The 20,305-nt window shown below is 45.8% G+C and overlaps 1 protein-coding gene across 1 annotated transcript in view; it reads right to left on the bottom strand.

The window, feature by feature from the left end:
- Positions 1-3,662: 3,662 nt before the first annotated feature.
- Positions 3,663-20,305, bottom strand: part of LOC130380111 (zinc finger protein GLIS2-like) — a 22,199-nt gene continuing 5,556 nt past the window's right edge. The window contains exons 2-7 of the mRNA XM_056587294.1: positions 16,183-16,372; positions 15,185-15,378; positions 6,607-6,786; positions 6,000-6,133; positions 5,542-5,660; positions 3,663-4,372 (exon numbers count right to left, since the gene is read on the bottom strand). Coding sequence (XP_056443269.1) covers positions 3,663-4,372; positions 5,542-5,660; positions 6,000-6,133; positions 6,607-6,786; positions 15,185-15,378; positions 16,183-16,348 — 1,503 coding nt within the window. The 5' untranslated portion in view covers positions 16,349-16,372. The remainder of the gene's footprint in view (positions 4,373-5,541; positions 5,661-5,999; positions 6,134-6,606; positions 6,787-15,184; positions 15,379-16,182; positions 16,373-20,305) is intronic.

The raw sequence follows: 20,305 nt of genomic DNA, 5'->3' as shown, positions 1-20,305 counted from the left end.
CACACGCTACTGAGGCTTCTGTTTGTGTAATTAATAAATTGTTTAATTGCCAATATGTCTTGATTCTTCAAACTTCAATCATCCAATTCACCAAGCACCAAACGAGTCAATGGCAGAAAAGATTTGGCAAATTTTTCATGGGCGCAACCCACATACTCAGCTCTGCTGCTCATCCCACAAGTGCATGTTCCTTACAAATGGGGTACCATTTGAAATGGAACTATACAGGCTTTCCAACCGTATAAGATTTATTGCCAAAAAGTATTGTTACCACAGAGAAATAATAATAATAAAAAAAGTTTATCTAATATCTACGATGACATATTTATACTCTTTTGAAGCGCTGAATGAAAATTTGGTTCATCATTAGTTCAATATATAGGCCTAAATTGATTTAAGCTACGTCCTCAGGTTTGCTATGGGCTTTGAATATCTGCTGATGATCATGTATGTCCTTATCTCAGGCGGTATGTTGTTAAACCAGTTAACCGGAGCGATGGCGAGATGTTACAGCAAGAGCAGACAATCAATTCCGACTTTCTAGGGGAATTTCGACATTCTTCTCCGTTGTTACCCTAACAACTGAAAAGAGACCGGAGGCCTGGGGCTACTGTCTTGCCGGTGGCTCCCCTTCTGTACGGAAATACTTCTGCCCGGTACAAGCTAGACCGACCAATCACAACAGTTGATCTAATGGGAGGTGGGGTAAATACGATTACACAGTGCCGAGGAGCGCCGTAAAGACATTTTCAACGACAGCAAAGATGGCTTCTGCTGATGTAGAAAGGATTGTTCATTCCGCTATCGAGGCAGTATTAAATGAACTGGAGATCTATGCTTATGGCAATTCATAATCACTAAGTTGATGGCACACAATCACAGCTCTTTTAAACCGACACCATGTTGTCTGTATAAAAAGGTGTCCAGAGGCCTTTTGGGTTTTCCTCGTTGGTGACGTCCTTTGGAGATCTAAAATTAACAGAGGTTCCAGACTAATAACAGTTTGCAATAGGTTGGGCGATACCAGACTAGCTTCCAGGGGCTGCTAGTTTGCCGCCTGCCTGTGGCGGTCGCTGCGCTGCCTCACCAGACCTCTGCTCCACCAGCGAGCGTCGCAAGAGTCAAGGAAAGAGCTGTGGCCTGTGGCTGTCCGTCGCCGCAGCTTGTGGCCGAGTGCGTCTTGGGAGGCCCGTCTGTGCCCCTTCCCCGGCCGGAGAGGAACCGCATTGGGCTACAGCTGGCTTCTACACGGCACCTAGGTGGCTTTGCTGGTTACTCTGACAACCAGAACATAGGTAGATGTTGTGAAACCAGTTTATTGAAGTGTTGGCTTGAAGTTACAGCCAGAGCAGTAAATGTAAATGTATGTGTGGTGATGGCTTGTTTACAGTTGAACCTTGATATGTGCCTTGAACGCACCACAGGTGCGCAGCCTCACCAAGCCCCAAGTCCAAGAAAGCGGTGAGGTAGTGTAAAGAACACGAGAGCAGAGCACGAAGGGAAGAGGTTGTGATCGATGAATTGGGTTGAACACAAGACTTTATTCAAGACTAATTCTGGGCTATTTCCGTTATTTTTGGGCTATTTAGGTTTAGAAAACACAACTACTTATGTTAGGGTTAGACAGATATAAGGAACCTCTCCCGTTTGCATCGTTTGGTGGTGTAGGATTTGGGAAGGAGGAATTTGGCCTTTTGTCGTTTTCAAAGTCTTGTCGATTGTCTCTTGCCTACTGCTCTTTCAATCAACAATTATACAGTTATACTTAGTATAATATAGTATATTACAGTGTGTAACACTTTTGTTATGTTTTTCTGGTTAGTCTTAATTCACAAAGGACAAAAAAAACTTGCGGAGCCATACTCGCTAGTCTTCATTGCATCTCTGATCAAATCAAAAATATGATTTGTGTGTTTTTGCAAGTATTGGAAGATCAACTTTGAGTCTCTAGTGTCTTACGGTAATTCAATCAAATTTATATGGATGTTAAAAACAGTGTCTTGTGTGTGTACAACTCTTAAGTATGCTTGCATATGTGTTCATTTAGCATGCCTGTGTATTAATTGCTTTGTCAAAATAGAAGCTATGTACATATTATGTATGAATATTAGCCACTTAGTATGTGTTTGTGTTTGTTAGTGTGCATGTATGTGTGTGGTTATGAAGGGTGCAAGCATAGTGTATGAACATTTGAGTTACTGAGTTGCTGTAGTTAATAATTAAATAAAAAGCTTGCAAAAGGTGCATTGAACAGCTGTCACGTTATTTGCATTGGAAAGTAACAAATGATGACACTTGAAAAGCAATGGTTCAGAAAAGATTATTTCCCATGTGTTTATTGACATACTGGAAGTCATTGTCGTCATCATGGACGTCTTAACAAAAATGTTATTTAAAGGAGGAGATGCAGTGGCAATGATGTATGAATCAAACTTGTCATTGGTTAGAAAGAAGGAGCTTACATTTTTTGGACCTTTACATGTACAGTACATACCTTAGTACCTCATACGCTGACGGCAGTGTTTAACACAAGGCACTAAAAACACTTGGAATACTGATTAGTTCAAATATGTCAATGTGCAAACAATAAGATATGATAAATCCTTTCGTACTGGCCGGATGTGGCCATTGTCTGAAATGTATTACATTATAATATATTACAAAAGACAGTACATCAGATGTTTGTGTTTTTCTAATATACGTTTTTTTGGCAGGGCTTTTGAAAGCACTGTGTAGCTTCCGATTGTGCGTCTAAATATAGTATGGCAGAGTATGTACAGCATTCAGGCCAATGCGTATGCACAATCCCCCGTCACACAGGGCTGAAGCAGACATGAGGCTTGGCGACCTCTGAAAGAAAAATAAAAAGTTGTGCAGATCTGGTACAGATCTTTGTCGATAGGACAGAATTAACTGTGCATCCCGAGTTTTCTTTCGGAACGGTTGGTCCCCACTGATCCCTGATCAGCGATCAAAAAGATTGATGATGTGATAATGGTGATTAAGGGAGACATTCATCACGGCATCCACTATAGCTCATAGGTCTAAATGATTTAACTTTTCTTTTTTCAACATTTGATTCATAACGTTAAAATAGGTCTGCATGAATGTACCAAAGTCATTTCCGTAGTTTGCTTGATTGTTATTATTATAATTATTATTATTACTATTATAACTATTAATAATATGTTCCAACCAACCCTCTGACTCATTCCATTATAACTGAGCCCACTGTCTGTAGTGGTTTTACTTGCTTGCAAGTCAAATTAAACCTATAATATAATGCAATGAAAGATGGCACCCTTCATTAGGGTAGATGCAAAATTTCTGGCATGGTGAACAAAGATAATCCACTGCTGTCATAGGCTGGAGGCGGTCGTGATTTGCATGTTGGTGGTTCTTCGGACTTTCAGTGGAATGTTTTTGTTGTAAAAAGTCACTCCACATACCTAACCTCAATACATGCAAATACACACACACACACACACACACACACACACACACACACACACACACACACACACACACACACACACACACACACACACACACACACACACACACACACACACACACACACACACACACACACACACTCACACTCAAAAACACAGACTCTCACGCACACACGTCCACTCACAGACGGACACACAGACACATCCCTAGCTGCCAACAACCGGCCTCAGGAGGAAGGCAGAGGGAGGAACCATGAGCCACGGGAGGGTGTCTCCCACTCGGCCCCCCATCCCCACTGATAGGTTGAACACCCTAGCCTCCCGCCTCCCCAGCTCCTTCCCCTCCCCCTCCTCACCCGCTCCCCCCCTGGCTACCAGCGGGGGGTGCAGTCCCAGCAGGGAGGCAGCCGAGAGCCCCACGGGGCTCCGGAGGGAGTCGCTCAGGCTCAGCCCCCCTCCCCCCGCCGTCCCCAGGGACACGAGCCGGGCGTCCGGCGACCGCCCGAAGGCGCCCGCGTGGCAGAGGGCCGACAGCGGCAGCGAGGCGCCGAGCCCCCCCAGGAGGGCGGCCGCGGCCGCGGGCATGATGACGTGGGTCCGGCCGACGAACGGCCCGTCCCCGCCGTCCGGCCGGGCCCCCCGGTGGGCCTGCCACGCGGACCCTCGGCCCCCCGCCGCTTCGCCCGCCAGCGGCCCCGCCCGACCGGCCGCCAGGCGCAGCTCCTGGGCCACGAAGTGTCCGTGGGCCTTGATGTGCTTGCGCAGGGAGCTGGGGTCGGTGTAGCGCTTGTGGCAGCCGTTCATCTTGCAGCGGTAGGGCTTGTCCACGTAGTGGGTGCGCGTGTGCTTGAAGCGGTCGCTGGAGTTGGAGTAGCGCTTGCTGCAGCCCTCGTAGGGGCAGATGTAGGGCTTCTCTCCTAGGACGCGCAACCGGTTAGAGGAAAGAACGCACGTACAAAACGTGAACACAAAGAACAATGAACAATGAACAATGAACAATGAATACAAGTTTATTGGAGAAAATGTTGCGCAAAAGTTTGCCTTCCTTCTCGGACGTCCGACATTGTTGCTCTTTGTTTAATGTGTCGCGTTCTTCTTTTTCATTGGATTTACTAGCAGGCTACACTGTGTCGGGCTGCTTTGAGATCACGACGCTTACGTAGCTGCCGCGGCCATCGTTATTCGGCTTATCCCTCGCCCTACCATATGTGTGCTGTCGGCGGTGGAAACGTGAGCCGTAACTGAGCTGCGCCTAACCGCACCTACACCACCGGACCTAATCATACTGGGCCTTACCGCACCGCCCTTGGAAACGCGCCATTAGCAGTACTTCCTTGGATGGGAGACCAGTTGTTGCTGGTAGAGGTGTCGGAGGGCCAGTAGGGGGTGCTCATCCTTCTGGCCTATGTAATATCTCCAACGCCCCAGGACAGAGACGGGTACTCCTGTCCTGTCGAAGATCTTCATCTTTCTTCAGATTCTCTGTCGTAACTCACAATCCCATGACACTCATCCTAAGAGCAGGGGTGCTCACCCCGGAGTCCTAGCTCTGTAGCACTCGCCTTAAGAGTAGGGGTGCTAACTTCTCAAAAGTAGCGGTGTTAATCTCTGTAATCCGGCCCAATTCACAGTCCCGGTTCTTGTACCAACGTGGCCCCCTTATCCCCCCGCCCCGGTCTCTGTTTGGATAGTTTCATCACTCCGCCCCTCTCCAGTGTGTGGTGAGCGTACCGGGGAACACAGGCAGCAGTGCATCACCCAAGTGGGTGCTTCACACTGGCAGTGGGTGAGGTGCACTTCCTACCCTACATACTCACTACTTAAAGTGCTTTGGGTACCTAGAAATGCGCTATATAAATACAATCAATCATTCTTTTTTTTTTTCTTTTTTTTTTTTCATTTCACAAATATTCGTCGGCTGCGTGCTTCTCGATTCCTCCCATGCTTCTTGAGGCTGTCTAAGCGTTATGTGACACTCCCAGGTAAGCCGAGATAACCATCCTTGTGTCTACATATTTACACAGAGGGGGACGCCTAGGCTGGGTCTTCCGTCCGACACTCGCAGACCAATGCCGTGTGGACTGACCTGTGTGCGAGCGGGTGTGTATTTTCAGATTCTCGAGGCGCGAGAAGCTCTTGTGGCAGGTTGGACAGTGGTGCGGCTTCTCGTTGGTGTGAGTCCTGATGTGAATCAGCATTTTGTACCTTTTATCCGCAAGGAGCCCACACACACACACACACACACACACACACACACACACACACACACACACACACACACACACACACACACACACACACACACACACACACACACACACACACACACACACACACACACACACACACACACATACATATAGACACACAGACACATTGATTACTTTTATTTTCTTATCTTCTAAGAGGATATTTTTTTTGCCTGGCACTCATATTTACAACCTGAAAATATGATATTTAAAGATGAGCCATATGAAGAGATCCAAATGGACCCCACAGCTACAGGTTGGTACAGTAAGAACGAAGTGGAAATAACCCCCTCACCTGGCGTTGAAGCCTCGGCCGTTGCGGGCACAGCCCTCCCACTGACAGCAGTACCCAGAATCCTTTTCAGGCTTCACGTGGTGGTCGTTGATGTGGTCCACCAGCTCCTGAAGCGTGTCAAAGAGCAGGTGGCACTGTAGGAGAGAGAGAGAGAGAGAGAGAGAGAGAGAGCACTGAAATGAGAGATTGCCCAGAGATTCAAGAAACATTCACATTACAGTGTAGCAAGCATGTAAACGCAGTGCCACTCGTTTCTAACTAAGGGAGCTTGATTACAATGAGTTACGGAGAAGGGCTGGATGGGGACATGTGCACTTCTTCCCACTCCTTTTCGAACATGTTATTCCAATCCGAAAGTGTTATGTATCTAATTATGCTTTCTATTTGGTGTAACATCATGATTTTTCTGAATGAAATTTTCAGTTTTTCTTTTAAATGTTTCAAATAAAAAATGTCAATCAAACCATCAATCAATCAATAACTGCATTAAAAACCACGAGAAGGAATACATATACATAAACTCACCCACACAGTGTTTGCCATCATTAATTAAACATGTTTAATGTTGTGTATGCGTCAAGGAAAGCAACGCTTATGTACGGCTTACTTTCATCCAGCGGCAGGCCAATTGGTCGTCCGACGTTGAGAGCTCGTGGCTTTCCCTGGTCCGACCGATGAACACGGAGGAGGGGAAGTTATAACCGCCCCCTTGGCCTTTGATTGGCAGGTAAAAGGGATAGCCATCAGGGGACCCTCTTCCCTCGATGTAGTGCTGAGTGGATGGCTCCTGGGGGGGGGGGGGGGGGGGGGACGCGGTTATGATACCATGATGGGTCAATCCCTCTCTCTCGGTTCTACCCTTGGGTTTCTATTTCTGATACAGTAAGCCCTTTGAGACAGTAAGCGTAATTAATTGCTATACAAAAAAGCTAGGCTCTTAATGCTAGTTTATTACACAGCTTTGTTTAATACCCAATTCTGATGGCTTAATTACGGCCATTTACGGTCTGTAATTCATAGCAGCAGCACCCTGCTATTCAGGAATAACCGACTGTTCCAACTGTTGAAACTCACGTAATTAAATCAGATTTAATCAGTATAATAGTAGGGGGACTAAGTATACCAAACGCACAACTGTGATGGTCCATTAAACAGCCGCTTGAGTCAACAAATTAAGTACTTAAAGTGATAGCCCTCATTAAATTGACACAATTTAACTTTGTTCATATTTGTTCATATTCTGCGTCATACGTTCATATCCTGTGTTGTGCGTCACTCCTTCTTTAGAAGCATCCACCCAAACTTAAGAAAGGAAGTGTTTTCTTACAGTTATTGATTTAGTAAAGGTCATGCCAGCTGTAAACTGCATCCAAGTCGGTCAATGTGCTAAACACACACGGGTTGGTTGTTTGACTTGCTTTATATGACGCTAATTAAAGTTTAATCTCAGTAATATAGTGTTCACCCTTGCCCCTCCTTCTGTAACTGCTCCAAGTAGTGACCGTAAACCCTTCTGCTACACTACAGTTGTCCTGAAGGGACCGTATGCCTCCTGTATAGAGCTGACACGTTGTTACCATGCATCATAGTGGTCATTAGCAACCCAGTCGCCAAGAAAAAACGTCAGTGGTGTACGTTTCCATGAACACTGGATACGCAGCATTTCAACGTAAAAAATAGCGTGTTATACCTACAGTATCCACGTGTGCCGCTGTGGAGGCGGGTTTCGGGGTTTGGGTTTCACGGCTTTCGCGGCAAATTGTGGACACGATTGTTTAGGGGGGGGGGGGGGGGAGACTGTTGTTGACCGGGGAGGGGGGGGGGGGGGGGAGACACGTTTGTTGAGGGGGGGGGACGACACACGATTGTGGGGGGGGAGGGGACGACGACGACGACGACACGTTAGTTGAAGGGGGGGGGGGGGGGGGACACGTTTGTTGAGGGGGGGGGAGACACGTTTGTAGGGGGGGGGGCACGCTCGACAACGAGAGTTGGTTTTTATTGAACGCTCGACAACGAGAGTTGGTTTTTATTGAACAAGACTTCAACACGGAACAGCTGCTCGAAACGATGGTCACGTCACTCTCGGTGACGGTGTCGACAATAATGAACACACGAACAATGTTAATAGAACAACACACAACCACATAACATCCCGAACCCATTAACCCCACTTAATCCTAACAACAAAACAAGTTAACAAAAGCCCCATTTGTCAACTGAGAACCCCAATTCCCAGAATCCCCCGCGGCTCCGGAACACGGCGTAGCTTATATTAATCTTTATTATCTGAATGGGAAATGCAATATTTTAGGACAGATACACCATTAAACGCGTTTCTAATGACATTTCTAGCGAGAAATGTACATTTTCCTTACATAATCTTCAGTCAGTGAATGTGTATGATCTTTATTAATCTTTATTATCTGAATGGGAAATGCAATATTTTAGGACCGATTCACCGTTAAACGTGTTTCTAACAACATTTCTAGCGAGAAATATACTTTTTAATTGCATAATCTTCAGTCAGTGATTGTGTCTGATCTTTAGTTTTATAGTTATTAGGAGTTGATCGGCTCGCTCGCATGTTTCAACGACGTCAGGTTGCTTTCGCTAAACTAGCAGCTCACGTGCTTCCTGCGTTTGTGTTATTAAACTGTTACTTTATGTAACTTTTAATGATATCATCTTGTTAGAAACACGTATATCTGAGAGCCAACCCAGTCGCCGAAATCATACCTACGTTGACAGTGTACGTTTCGTGAACACTGGATTACGTCGCATTTCAACATAAAATAGCGTGTTATACACACACACACACACGCACGCACATGCACAGACACACACACAAGCACACACACGCATGCACATACACACAGACACAGACACACACACACACACACACACACACACACACACACACACACACACACACACACGCACACACGCACACGGTGCATTTCGCTGCTAAAACAACAGCAAAAAAATATTCCCTCAAATATTATTACTTTCAAAACGTTGGCCAAAATGGCCAATAATATCTTTTTTTTTTGGGATGCTTCTAGGACATTTTGGGTGGATTTTGAACGGTATGTGGGGGGCACGTTTTTTGCAGGACCTGGCAACCCTGCGCTGTTGCCCGAGATCTGGCTCCACCCCGGCGTGGTGCTGTCTCCTTTTGACCTTTTGACCCCAGACTTCTGGGGGAATAGCTGAATCAATTCATTAGTCAATCAGAAGCATGTAAATATCTTTCCGGTGGGGTAAGAGGACGAACAAGGTGTCCTTCAACATCTACGCTTCCAGGCGATTGCAACGGTGCCACACATGAGCATATTCGAACATGTTTAATGGTAGTAATTAGCTGTCGAAATTGGAGGCCTTAATCAATACTGAGCAGCTATTGATTTGCTTCCCGATAAAGATTTGTCACAAATGACATGTTATTTAGCATCTACACGTTGAGCTGAGTCCAATGACACCAAGAACGACACTCTAGCTAATGGTAACATGTATTTTACATGGTACACCTAGGTCTAGGACATGATCTCGGTGTAGCAAGAGGCCGAGCTTGATCTCATTGGACTCAGCTTAACGTGTAGATGCTAATTAACATGTAATTTGTCAAAAATCTCCATCGGGAAGCAAATCTATAGCTGGTCATTATTGATAAAGGCCTCCAAAATCGACAGCTAATTACTACCCCGAAACATATTCAAATATGAACATGTGTGGCACTGTTGCAATCGTCTCGAAACGTAGATGTCAAAGGACACCTTGTTTGCTCTGTTGCACCACCGGGAACATATTTTCATACTTCTAATGGATTGATTCATATTTTAAGGTTCTCGGAGTGAGACTTTAAGTGGCTGCAGCAGAAGTGTTGAGACGAAAGATGATATCAAGAGATTTATAGAATATTCCCATTCACATTATGATTCTTCGTCGTAACATCCGACCAAACATCCTTTACATTCACAGAGCGAAGATTATGAAAGTCCAGGCTCAGCAAGTGCTCCATCTCGTTGCACCTGCACCCAGCGGCTCGCTTGCAAGATTTTGGACTGAAGTTCTTCCCAGACCTCTACCCTAACAGTCCAATATGCATATCTGAGAATCAGGCCTCTCTTCAATAATGACAAAATGTAATGAGAGAAATACAGATTCACTTTTTGTTATCTCATAAGCGGCGTGGTGCCGGCTCCTTTTGACCTTTTGACCCCAGACTTCAAAGACATGGCCACAGGCCAGCGGTGTCTACACACATTAAGCCACAAATGTACACCTCCATCCCGCAAAAAATGGGGCCTAGAAACTAACCTCTGTCTTATATACATTGACTGTACTGTTGGAGGTCACGCCCCTTTTCCAGCCTTTTCGAGATAGCTAGGGATGCTAAAATGTTGACACACATTGAGATAGGAAGGGGAGGAAGGGGGGGCCCTTCCTGCCCGAGACTTGGCCCGGTCAGACCCCGAGGGCAGGCCCCCCCTTCCTGCCCTCGGGGTCCGACCGGGCCAAGTTTCGGTGCGGGGGTCCCAGTTAGGCCCTAGAATATGGTATTCAAATTTCAGGGCGGTAGGACCTTCCTATCTCAAAAACTGTTTTTCCACCACATTCTGAACCATTAGGTCTTGCAGGCTACACTTCTGAGGGGCTTTGTCCAAATGACACTCCATTTGGGAAAACTTTTTTTCTCTAAGGGCTAGAACTCCAAATCTCGGATATGTCGTACACAGGGCCCCGGGAAATGTGTGTAAACATTTTAGCATCCCTAGCTATCTCGAAAAGGTCGGCAAAGGGGCGTGACCTCCAACAGTACAGTAAATGTACATAAGACAGAGGTTAGTTTCTAGTCCCCATTTTTTGTGGGATGGAGGTGTACATTTGTGGCTAAAGGTGTGTAGACACAGCTGGCCTGTGGCCACGTTTTTGAAGTCGGGGGTCAAAAGGTCAAAAGGAGCCGGCACCACGCCGCTTATGAGATAACAAAAAGTTAATGTGTGTTTCTCTCATAACTTTATGTCATTATTAAAGAGAGGCCTGATTCTCAGATATGCATGTTGGATGGCTAGGGTGTTGGTCTGGGAAGAACTTCAGGCCAAAATCTTGCAAGCGAGCCGCTGGGTGCAGGTGCAACGAGATGGAGCACTTGCTGAGCCTGGACTTTCATAATCTTCGCTCTGTGAATGTGAAGGATGTTTGGTCGGATGTTACGACGAAGAATCATAATGTGAATGGGAATATTCTATAAATCTCTTGATATCATCTTTCGTCTCAACACTTCTGCTGCAGCCACTTACAGTCTCACTCCGAGAACCTTAAAATATGAATCAATCCATTAGAAGTATGAAAATATGTTCCCGGTGGTGCAACAGAGCAAACAAGGTGTCCTTTGACATCTACGTTTCGAGACGATTGCAACAGTGCCACACATGATCATATTTGAATATGTTTCGGGGTAGTAATTAGCTGTCGATTTTGGAGGCCTTTATCAATAATGACCAGCTATAGATTTGCTTCCCGATGGAGATTTTTGACAAATTACATGTTAATTAGCATCTACACGTTAAGCTGAGTCCAATGAGATCAAGCTCGGCCTCTTGCTACACCGAGATCATGTCCTAGACCTAGGTGTACCATGTAAAATACATGTTACCATTAGCTAGAGTGTCGTTCTTGGTGTCATTGGACTCAGCTCAACGTGTAGATGCTAAATAACATGTCATTTGTGACAAATCTTTATCGGGAAGCAAATCAATAGCTGCTCAGTATTGATTAAGGCCTCCAATTTCGACAGCTAATTACTACCATTAAACATGTTCGAATATGCTCATGTGTGGCACCGTTGCAATCGCCTGGAAGATGTTGAAGGACACCTTGTTCGTCCTCTTACCCCACCGGAAAGATATTTACATGCTTCTGATTGACTAATGAATTGATTCAGCTATTCCCCCAGAAGTCTGGGGTCAAAAGGTCAACAGGAGACAGCACCACGCCGGGGTGGAGCCAGATCTCGGGCAACAGCGCAGGGTTGCCAGGTCCTGCAAAAAACGTGCCCCCCACATACCGTTCAAAATCCACCCAAAATGTCCTAGAAGCATCCCAAAAAAAAAAGATATTATTGGCCATTTTGGCCAACGTTTTGAAAGTAATAATATTTGAGGGAATATTTTTTTGTTGTTGTTTTAGCAGCGAAATGCACCGTGTGCGTGTGTGCGTGTGTGTGTGTGTGTGTGTGTGTGTGTGTGTGTGTGTGTGTGTGTGTGTGTGTGTGTGTGTGTGTGTGTGTGTGTGTGTGTGTGTGTGTGTCTGTGTCTGTGTCTGTGTGCCTGTGCGTGCGTGTGTGTGCTTGTGTGTGCTTGTGTGTGTGTGTCTGTGCATGTGCGTGCGTGTGTGTGTGTGTATAACACGCTATTTTATGTTGAAATGTGACGTAATCCAGTGTTCACGAAACGTAGGCCTACACTGTCAACGTAGGTATGTTTTTGGCGACTGGGTTGGCTCTCAGATATACGTGTTTCTAACAAGATGATATCATTAAAAGTTACATAAAGTAACAGTTTAATAACACAAACGCAGGAAGCACGTGAGCTGCTAGTTTAGCGAAAGCAACCTGACGTCGTTGAAACATGCGAGCGAGCCGATCAACTCCTAATAACTATAAAACTAAAGATCAGACACAATCACTGACTGAAGATTATGCAATTAAAAAGTATATTTCTCGCTAGAAATGTTATTAGAAACACGTTTAACGGTGAATCGGTCCTAAAATATTGCATTTCCCATTCAGATAATAAAGATTAATAAAGATCATACACATTCACTGACTGAAGATTATGTAAGGAGAATGTACATTTCTCGCTAGAAATGTCATTAGAAACGCGTTTAATGGTGTATCTGTCCTAAAATATTGCATTTCCCATTCAGATAATAAAGATTAATATAAGCTACGCCGTGTTCCGGAGCCGCGGGGGATTCTGGGAATTGGGGTTCTCAGTTGACAAATGGGGCTTTTGTTAACTTGTTTTGTTGTTAGGATTAAGTGGGGTTAATGGGTTCGGGATGTTATGTGGTTGTGTGTTGTTCTATTAACATTGTCCGTGTGTTCATTATTGTCGACACCGTCACCGAGAGTGACGTGACCATCGTTTCGCGCAGCTGTTCCGTGTTGAAGTCTCGTTCAATAAAAACCAACTCTCGTTGTCGAGCGTTAAATAAAAACCAACTCTCGTTGTCGAGCGTGCCCCCCCCCTACAAACGTGTCTCCCCCCCCCTCAACAAACGTGTCGTCCCCCCCCCCTTCAACTAACGTGTCGTCGTCGTCGTCCCCCCCCCCACAATCGTGTGTCGTCCCCCCCCCTCAACAAACGTGTCTCCCCCCCCCCCCCCTCCCCGGTCAACAACAGTCTCCCCCCCCCCCCCCCTAAACAATCGTGTCCACAATTTGCCGCGAAAGCCGTGAAACCCAAACCCCGAAACCCGCCTCCACAGCGGCACACGTGGATACTGTAGGTATAACACGCTATTTTTTACGTTGAAATGCTGCGTATCCAGTGTTCATGGAAACGTACACCACTGACGTTTTTTCTTGGCGACTGGGTTGTCATTAGATAACAGCAACGATGTTCAACCATTTGATTTATGCAGTTGTAACCGAATTGCAGAAGAATGTCACTGCGTAAGTATGCATGTAACACTTGTTTTTACTTTATATTTGTATTGTATTTAATTGTTTAATCACATTTAGCAAGTAAACTGAGTGTTTAAAGCAGGTCAAGGACGAAATAGCACAATACAGATAACGGATCGCTAGATAGAAGGTTCGCGAATGTTCGTCAACCATTCACGTCATTCGACGCGATCATCTGTTGCCAGGCAGGTTTGGAATGGATTACGTATAGATGACGCGCCCGGTACAAATTTGGCAGCCGGTACAAATTTGGCATGACAGAGGAACTAAGACACTTTATTATTTCCAGGTGGGAAATCAAGGTGTAACTGCAGAAAGTGCCGGAGAGTGATAAGTATTGATAAGAGATTTTTAAGGACTCACCCGGGAGAAGGGGGAGGGCAGAGGGCTGCTGCTGCTTTAACTTCTGTCATTTGTTCATATTCTGTTTCATATTTTCATATTCTGTTTCATTTGACCAAATTCGGTTTCATTTGTTCAAAATATGTACCTGTATGAAAAGCTCAGAGGAGCTGCACTGATTGGCTAGGTTAGATGATGTCAATTTAACGAAGTCCTTGAGTGGTTGATTCACGCAGCTGGTGAATGTACCCGTTATCTAACAAAAAAAAATTGATATGCGTCATACGTTCATATCCTGTGTTGTGCGTCACTCCTTCTTCAGAAGCATCCACCCAAACTTAAGGAAGGAAGTGTTTTCTTACAGTTATTGATTTAGTTAAGGTCATGCCAGCTGTAAACTGCATCCAAGTCGGTCAATGTGCTAAACACACACAGGTTGGTTGTTTGACTTGCTTTATATGACGCTAATTAAAGTTTGATCTCAGTAATATAGTGTTCACCCTTGCCCCTCCTTCTGTAACTGCTCCAAGTAGTGACAGTAAACCCTTCTGCTACACTACAGCTGTCCTGAAGGGACCGTATGCCTCCTGTATAGAGCTGACACGTTGTTACCATGCATCATAGTGGTCATTAGATAACAGCAACGATGTTCAACCATTTGGTTTATGCAGTTGTAACCGAATTGCAGAAGAATGTCACTGCGTAAGTATGCATGTAAAAACTAACGAATGAAACCTTCTCAAGGCAGAGAACAAGAGATGGGAAGAGGAGGAAGAGGAGGAAGAGGAGGAAGAGGAGGAAGAGGAAGAGGGGCAGAAGGAGGTGGAGGAAGAGGCGGAGGAGAAGGAGGAGGAGTAAGAGGAGAAGGAGGGGACGGAGGAGTAGGAGGTCGAGGAGGAGAAGGAGGAGGAGGAAGAGGAGAAGGAGGAGACGGAGGAAGAGGAGGAGAAGGAGATTGAGGAAGAGGAGGAGAAGGAGGAGGAGGAGGAGGAGAAGGAGGAGGAGGAGGGGGAGAAGGAGGAAGAGGAGAAGAAGGAGGGAAAAGAGGAGGAACTAAGACACTTTATTATTTCCAGGTGGGAAATCAAGGTGTAAATGCAGAAAGTGCCGGAGAGTGATAAGAATTGATAAGAGATTTTGAAGGACTCACCCGGGAGAAGGGGGAGGGCAGAGGGCTGCTACTGCTGTGAGGGGAGCCCCGGGGGGAGGTGGGGGAGGGGGGGCAGGGGGAGAAGCAGGAGGGAGAGGGGGAGGTGTGGTGGCGGCTGGAGGGGGACAGGCTGAGATCCATTGCTGGGGGGGTGCAGCAGGACCTGGGTCGCTCTTGTGACGGGCAGCGGGAGTCTGTGGGGGGGGGGGGGGGGGGGGGGGGGGGGGGGGGGAGGGGGGAGAACCAGTGAGTAACAGGAGGCTGGGTTATAAGAGGTTAAACTGGGCGTTGTGGTACAGACAGTAGATGACGGATGGGCATGCTATAGGTCTAGTCATGGTCACAGCAGGTCTCTTACAGGAACTGGCCTACTCGCTAACCTTTGTACCCAGGTCATGGGGGAAGAGCTCTAACCCGTTTACCTTTGGGTGTGTAACATTAAGGAAAGTTGTGTTTTAATTCAGTAGTTTATTTTGCTAGTTTCACTCACAAACAGTTTTTTTATGAACCATTGTGGATAAAAAAATCACCCGCACAATGTACTCTCATATAAATATAGCCACGAGGTCTGGCCAGACCAGAAGTTATTAATCCAGTTTAAGATTAAAAAACTTTGCCATACCAGTTTATATTTAATTCTGTTATTTAACATTGAGCCACTAAGGGGCGCTAATGTATTACAAAAGTGATGAGTCTCCGCGTGCAGCGTAAACGTCAATGCTAACCATAAAGTTACAAAATGCTTTATCAACAAAAATCCTCTAATTAAAAAGGTTTTTTTTAAGTTTTAACTAACAGATGATCACAAACACAACAAACTTACTGTTAAAGTAACACAATGCAAATGTATGTAAACATGTTTGAATTGGATATTAAAAAAACTAAATATGATATAGTAAAACAGGGAAGGACGAGATGGCGTCATCCAACAGGGGATAAAACAATATGTCCTGCTGTGGTGTACGGTGTCCCGGTGGACACACAGGTGTGGGTTTCACCTGGGGAGGAGGGCGGAGAAGGGAAGGCGGTGCGTAAGAGACGCTGGCGTGCCGCGCTGAGCGGGGCACAGATGGAGGCCGAGCAGGTCCTCTTGCCCGCCCTCAGGTGTCCGTCGGTCCGGCCTGAAGGCAGCTTCAGGTCCAGGGGCTCGTCTAAGGACAGCATGGCTCCCCGGGGTCTCTCGCCCGACTAGGGAGACAAGAGGTGTGGGCGGGGGGTGACAGGGTGAACCGGAGAAGGGAACAACGCATTTACGCTCGGCTTGCCACGTGAAACTTTGAATGTTTCTTATTATGTATGTTATTTTTTTCTTATTATGTACATTGTATTTTCAAGATAAAAAAACGATGTCTTCAGCGCTTTCGTCGATGCGCGTGAAATGTGCAACAGGGTGTCTCTCCTGTGTCCTCGCACCTGCAATGTACTACAAGGTTGGAGGTGAGAATACTTCTGTGTTGACCTCCATTTCCACAGAAGACCCAAGTCACATGACCTCGGTCTGATGGACAGCTGGAGGACATTTGAACGTGCATTATTCAGTTGTTTGCATGGAGCAAAATGCCTTTAATAGCCTCCTCCCTCAGCTCAGTGAAGGCCCTGTTGAAAGAGATCACTTACATATTTCCCAAACCAAGCATTTTATTGTAGCATCACTTTTCAAGGAGTGAAAAGCTCCCAAGATGGTGTGTTGGAATGTATAAATCGAGAAGCACAAACTGAGCAAACACCCCCCCGGTCTTTCTAACCCTGTGAGATCTTCGTCTCATACGCTTGCAAAGGCGTTTTGGAAGCAATGCCTCAGAAATCCTGAGGCAGACATTTTTTACTTTTGTGCACGCAAACCGAGGTCTGGCAGAGAGGCCTTGCCCCGCTTCAAACCCTGGCACGGCATACCTTTGTTTATGGATAATGAGCGGTTACAAAGGACCAATGGGGTATGCTCTGCCTTGCTCAAGGGCACATCACATTACGCTTCTTTTTGGGACACAAAGCCCCGGAGGTGCCTCCAGTTGCCCGTCTGAGAATGTGACTTGTGCCACTCGTATTCCCGAACCCCGTTAACCTTCTTAAGCCAGAAACACCACAAAACTCAATCACCACAATCACTCGTTGGATCTTTGACATAACACAAAGCAGAGGCTGCGCCACAATGAAGTCAGTGTTTAAGTCCCTCTGCTGGAGCACCTCGCAGTCACACTGGTTTCACATTCCATGGCAACCTCACTTCACATCTCACACGCACACACTGCCAGTCGGCCTATTGTGGAGGCACGCACACCCAGGGCCCATATGTATCTAGGGTTGCATGCATGCATGCAAGAAAAACATGCACACAACTTCTCCGCCACACGTGAGGCCCTGCCCTTCCCTCAATGACCTCCCTGTGGGCAGGCTGCCCAGAGCCTCTTATGGATCCCCTACTGCCTAACAAAAACACACACTTACTTTATGTGCACATGCACAGACACACACACGGCATGCGTGTGCGTACACAAACACACACACACACACTCACACAGCATACTTTATAAACACACACTTGCTAGCACTATATGTGCACACGCACACACTCACACACACGCATCGCGTGTGTACACACACGCACACACACACACACAACACATACAATGTCGCAGATATTATTTTGCACATAATTAAAGCATATCCCTCTTTAGCAAAAAGTAACGTATACACAAGCATGCTTAATGTACACACAGATGCATACTAACATTTGCACGGATTAAACACTTTCTCAAATTCCTTAAGATTTTGTTCAATTACAGTAAGACCCTGGATATTCCGAGTTCCCAGTAATCTACATATACACATAATGGCCCCAATTACCTCAGTGGAATGCACATATTCCACATGCAAACACATGCATATTCAAACACACACATGCACACACACACACAGACACACACACACACACACACGCACACCGGCACACACACACACACACACACACACACACACACACACACTCTAGATGAAAAGTTATTTCCTCCCCAGACAGGAAGCCTTCGTTTCCACGGCACCCCAAAGAGGCCTCTTGCCATACTTGCCCTTCTCTCTTCCATACTTTCTTCAACTTCATCCATCCCTCATTATTTTCTGCATCTCACTCCTCCTTAGCTCTCCACTCCACTGCTTGTTACCTTGATCGTCAATTCCCTCCTGCACTACTTTAGAACTCTTGTCTCCATGGGAGAAGCCTCATTAACAATAATGTCTAACGCGGAATGCGTACGCATCACAATCAAACCTAAACCTGTGTAATATATACACATCACAATCAAACCTTAACCTGTATAATATGTACACATCACAATTTTTTTTTTTTTTAACCTTTATACCATATACGCATGAAAATCAAACCTTACTAACCTTGATAACGTATACACATCACAATCAAACCTTACTAACCCTTATAACATATACACATAATAAACAAACCTAACTTACCCGTTTACCATGTACACAAAACAATCAAAGCATTACGGTACATTGGATGAAAGCCATGCCCTCTATTGACTCATTCTCGTTCCATTTCATTCATTGTATTGGATTACAATGAAAACATCCAAATTGCAAGATTTGCATATAAGGTACATTTGCATAGAAGACCTCGAAAAATACTTATGTGTAATGATATAGGGCAAAGAAATGACCTTGGGTTGATCACGATGTTGAGCAAACAAGCATTGATCCTGTACCATGTGGGGTGGGATTTTAAGAAGCAAAAAGTCAAAGTGTTTGGTCCTCCTTACTGGGAGGGGTTTTCAAGTGCCTGTTATGCATCCCATTTCCTTAAATGGTCGTACGCAAAGCCACCGCGACAACCCGCGGTGACAGCATTCTTGTTGTGGGCCAGCAGTCATTATGGAGACGGGAGGAGAGCCTGATTTTCAACCTGAGGAACCTTCAGTACCCTCCCCTACCCCTGGTGGTACGGGAGGGGACTGCAGGTGGTACAAGAGATTTTATTCTTAAAAAAAAGACACATTAACAATAATAGATAGAATTATATATATCATTTAAAATAAATATAAATCTTGAGGTAGTATGGTTTGTTAACATTTAAAAAATAGTGTCAGCCCTTCCATCATATGTTAACCATTGTAAGGTTTTCCATTGATGTTTTGTGTTAATTTGTGATAGCTAAATAAACACACTGGGAGAATAAGCAGCGTTGCAGACTTTTCTTTTCAACTGTCTCCCACTGGCCATTGCCTTCTCGCAGTGAAACGTGTGCACAAAGGGGGCGTTGGCACCCTTTGCTCAGCCACTGCGTGCGAGTATTTATCCATTTTTTACCATTTGCATATGAGACGGTCTGAGAAAGGTCTTGAAGACAATTAAGTGGTCCCCCTAGACTCCTAGAGTCAACGGCGGGGAACCGCTGCCCTAACGCGCCCTACCGTCTGATGAATAAACCAGGGGGAAATTTCAAAGTTCCTATGCGACCATAATGAAAATACAGAAGGGAGAGGGTGGAGATTATTAGGTTTAGTTTTTTGGTTTCGTTTTTTTCTGCTCAAATTGATGTAGGGAAGGAAAAGAAAAAAAATGAAATGTGTGTGGGTGTGTAGGGGGGGGAAGTGGTGTCGGGGGGGGGGGGGGGGGGGGGGGGGGGGCTCATACCTAGCTAGCGACCCGTGGACCGCGGCCAGAATACACAGGCTCAAAGGCACTCTGGGGAGACGTGGAGGGAGAGAATGGACTAAATACTGTTGTCAGGCCCCGAAACCACATACCAGCCAAAGTATGTTTCTCATTGGGAAATATTGGAGCAGTCATAGTAGTGGAAAGAGAGGGAGAGGGGAAAGAGGCCGAATTGGCTGGAGATTGGGGGGAAGGAATGAAGCCCAGTCAAACAAAGGGGGGGGGGGAAAGAAAGTGTGGGATATAGGCACGTAAGGGTGTGGGTTGGTGGGTGGGTGGGTGGGTGGGTGGTGGATAAGTTCAAGTGACGCCGCCTCTAAGTTTCTGTTGATGGATATAATGCTTCTTGAAATGTGGACGATATGTGAATGGTACGAGTCAGCCGTGTGCCTGATGACAACAAGCAACGAAAAAAGAGCTTTCAACAGGTTTGGACGGTTGTTGTTGTTGTGCAAA

The sequence above is a fragment of the Gadus chalcogrammus genome, chromosome 3, assembly GCF_026213295.1.
Source record: "Gadus chalcogrammus isolate NIFS_2021 chromosome 3, NIFS_Gcha_1.0, whole genome shotgun sequence".
NCBI lineage: Eukaryota > Metazoa > Chordata > Actinopteri > Gadiformes > Gadidae > Gadus > Gadus chalcogrammus.
The sequence above is the reverse complement of the archived record's forward strand: the minus strand, read 5'-3'. Positions and strand labels throughout refer to the sequence as shown.